Below are 3,118 nucleotides of genomic sequence, written 5' to 3'. Positions count from 1 at the left end.
GAGGCGACTAACGGAATCAAGTGGTCAGGCTCGCTGACTTGGTTGACACATGTCATCATTTCCCAACTGTGTAGATCGATGCTCATGCTGTTGATCACTGGATCAATGTACTATTATGATATTTGCAAATGACAGTTTTACTGTGTGTCGACCCTGGTGTGATATTACAGTAAGACGACGACAGATTCTGCAGCTGGATCTGACCACTTTCATGAAACAGTATGTTACACAAACTTGCCCGTCCTCAAAAATCCCAATGCATTTCCAAGGCAATGAGTCTAATAAGACACTTGTCGATACTGGACGGACACTGAACCTGCCTCTGAATCCAATAACATGACAAGGTGAATATATTCCGTGAATATCTCTGACGGGTGCGTTAATGTTTTGTAACAAATAATCAAACTTAGTGAAAACTTGTACTTTCTGCATAGCCTTGAACAATCATGAATATTCATTTTAGGGGTACAAAACCTCATGGCCCAGATCATGCTTGCACATTGGCACGATTTTGAAGCTTGATGATCCGTGAAGATCCGGGTTAGAATATTGATCTTCAGTAACCCATGCTTATCGTAATAGGCGACTAACGGGATCGGGTGGTCAGGCTCGCTGACTTGGTTGACACATGTCATCGGTTCCCAATTGCGCAGATCGATGCTCATTCTGTTGTTCACTGGATTGTCTGGTCCAGACTCGATTGTTTACAGACCACCGCCATATAGCTGGAATTATTGCTGAGTGCGGCGTAAAACTAAACTCACTCACTCACTCACTCGAAGCTCACTCGATCACATGCAGGAATATATGAAATTGGCCTTCGAGTTCACATCTTTTTGAGACCAGCTCAGCAATCTACCGTCGGAGGCGATCAGAAAACAGAAGGAAAAGCACATTGTCTGCAAGCTTTATAATTATGTATCTATTTTCAAATATGTCCGGCATCAAACAGTATTTTATCTTGGGCATGACATCATATTGTGATTGTTTGGGAGCCGCTACCAAGGTCCACAATCCTCGCACGTCTTTGCAGAGATATCCGTTTTCCTCCCGGACGGATGACGTCGCAATGGATTGAGTTTTGCAAGGTGAGCTTGCCTGACAAGATGGATGCTGGAACTTCCGCTTGGCAAGACACCGTTTCAGAAGGAGTCTCGGGGTCATAGGTGATGGTGCAAACTGTTGGGAGTTCGACGAATGTTGCTCTAAAAGACCAACTTGCATGATAGATTCTCATGATGCTTCCAGGAACATAGGCCTCGTCCTTGCACGTGACTTGTACAGATCCTGTCGCACCCTTCACGACGAAAATTGGATCAGGTCTTATGGTTGGCACGGCCGATGCATCTGTGAGTAAAACCAAAGCGATACGCAATGTAGAAACAATGAAACAACATACAGTGGACGATTCCTTGCAAGTTTCAGTCCTTTCTAAAACACAAAATACTCAGCCTCGTTCATCTGCCCAAACAAATTCCATTAATTGCAAACCCGTGAAGATCCAGGTTAGACTTGGTCTACAGTAACCCATGCTTGTCGGTAGAGGCGACTAAAGGGGATCGGGTGGTCAGACTTGCTGACTTGGTTGACACATGTCATAGTATCCCAATTGTGTAGATCAATGTTCATGCTGCTGATCACTGGATTGTCTGGCCCAGACTCGATTATTTACAGACCGATGCCATATAGCTGGAATATTGCTGAGGGTAATATTACAGCTAAATAACAACGCTCTGACAATCCAGTAATATACGCAGCGTCGATCTGCGCAGTTGTCATAAAAATGAGTATTGTTTGTATTCCTAATATATTATTACTGTCTTCAATAGCCGATGTCATTCACAAGTAAATTATAAATATTCCCCTATGTGTCGGGATGAGAACACTTACTTTTAAGAACATACACGTCGAAAATGTGGGACTGATCGGTGTTTCCTGTACCAAAAACACGGCAAAGGTAATACCCATTGGTGATGTTCTTGACTGTAGCTACAGCCTTCACAGAACTGTCTTGGGGAATTTCAGAAATTTCGGGACCTTCCTGGATCCCAAGTCCTTGCTCTCTTGTCCAAACGGATCGTTCATAGCAGGGGATCTTGAAGTAATATCGTCCACAGGAGAGGAATGTCCACACAACTTGTTCATACTCCTCTCCCGGATGTAGAGTAACCGGGCACGTGAGTGTGACGTCTTCACCGGATGTGAAGGAGACTCTGGACTGTTCTGTGAGGAATAAATGATGGAACAAAAAGATGCTTGTATTTTTGAAGCTAACATTTTGTGGAGCTTTTCTTTTCTAGATTCTTTCTCAGACTCGTATCAGTGTTGAATGAGGGTGTAAATCGTATGGGGTTAAACCCGGGGACAGTGAAATCCGCAGACAGCAAACATTTAGAAGAACCGAAGAGTTTTAGCGCCTTTAACATCGTCCTGACCTTCCATCACAAGTGATGATAAATAACAAATTGAAACGCAATCGTATTTACTTTTACAAATACAAAATCATTTACCTTCACAAAATCGAACCCCAAACAACGATCTTGTGGGCCACAGGCCATACATCCTTTTAATCATTAGCATGAGTTCAAGTCAAAAACATTTTCGCCCAAATCTGTTTGTTCTATGTAAGTGATTTGTATGAACCACCATAAGCGTTTGGCAGAAATGCAACTGTAAAAAGTCTTTTCCAGCCTCAAATACGAGCATGTGAACCACAGACCACAAATCATTATTATCATTAGCATGAGTTCAGCCAAAAACGAATTTTACCAAGATCTGTTTGTTCTTGTAACTGAATAGTACGAACCATCATAAGCGTCTTGCAGGACACTCAACTGTAAAACGTATTTACCTTTAAGAAATCGAGCCTCACACAACGCTCTTGCGAGCCACAGACCACACATCATTATAATCATAAGCAGGAATTCAAGTAAAAAAATGTCGCCGAGATCTGTTTGGTTTCTGAGTTCTATGTAACTAAATAGTACGAACCATAAAAATCTGGTATGAAACCCAGCTGTTCCGTGACCACTGGAAGACACAGGAGTACGATGGCCAGTCCGGTGAGCGACATCTTAGATTTGCTGCAGTGTCACCGCATGTTGGGTTTAAATCCCCT

At 42.8% G+C, this 3,118-nt stretch overlaps 1 protein-coding gene across 1 annotated transcript; it reads right to left on the bottom strand.

Moving 5' to 3' along the window:
- Positions 1 to 895: 895 nt before the first annotated feature.
- On the bottom strand, positions 896 to 2,562 carry LOC124279483. Its single transcript, XM_046715304.1, has 3 exons — positions 2,511 to 2,562; positions 1,891 to 2,223; positions 896 to 1,347 (listed from the first exon to the last, which is right to left on the bottom strand). The coding sequence occupies exons 1-3, from the start codon at positions 2,560 to 2,562 to the stop codon at positions 974 to 976; spliced, it is 759 nt and encodes a 252-aa protein (XP_046571260.1). The 3' UTR covers positions 896 to 973.
- Positions 2,563 to 3,118: the final 556 nt, after the last annotated feature.

The sequence above is a fragment of the Haliotis rubra genome, unplaced genomic scaffold, assembly GCF_003918875.1.
Source record: "Haliotis rubra isolate DU_JTF1 unplaced genomic scaffold, ASM391887v1 Scf250, whole genome shotgun sequence".
Classification (NCBI taxonomy): domain Eukaryota; kingdom Metazoa; phylum Mollusca; class Gastropoda; order Lepetellida; family Haliotidae; genus Haliotis; species Haliotis rubra.
Note: the sequence above shows the minus strand (reverse complement) of the source record. Positions and strands in the feature narration are given on the sequence as shown.

Bases quoted from the DNA above. Each gene is read 5' to 3' on its own strand.
- LOC124279483 (XM_046715304.1), bottom strand. From the start codon at position 2,562: ATGTATGGCCTGTGGCCCACAAGATCGTTGTTTGGGGTTCGATTTTGT. The intron at 2,224-2,510 runs GTAAATGATTTT...TATTCCTCACAG, and splicing joins TGGGGTTCGATTTTGTGAAG to AACAGTCCAGAGTCTCCTTC. The intron at 1,348-1,890 runs GTAAGTGTTCTC...TTTTACTCACAG, and splicing joins CGACGTGTATGTTCTTAAAA to ATGCATCGGCCGTGCCAACC.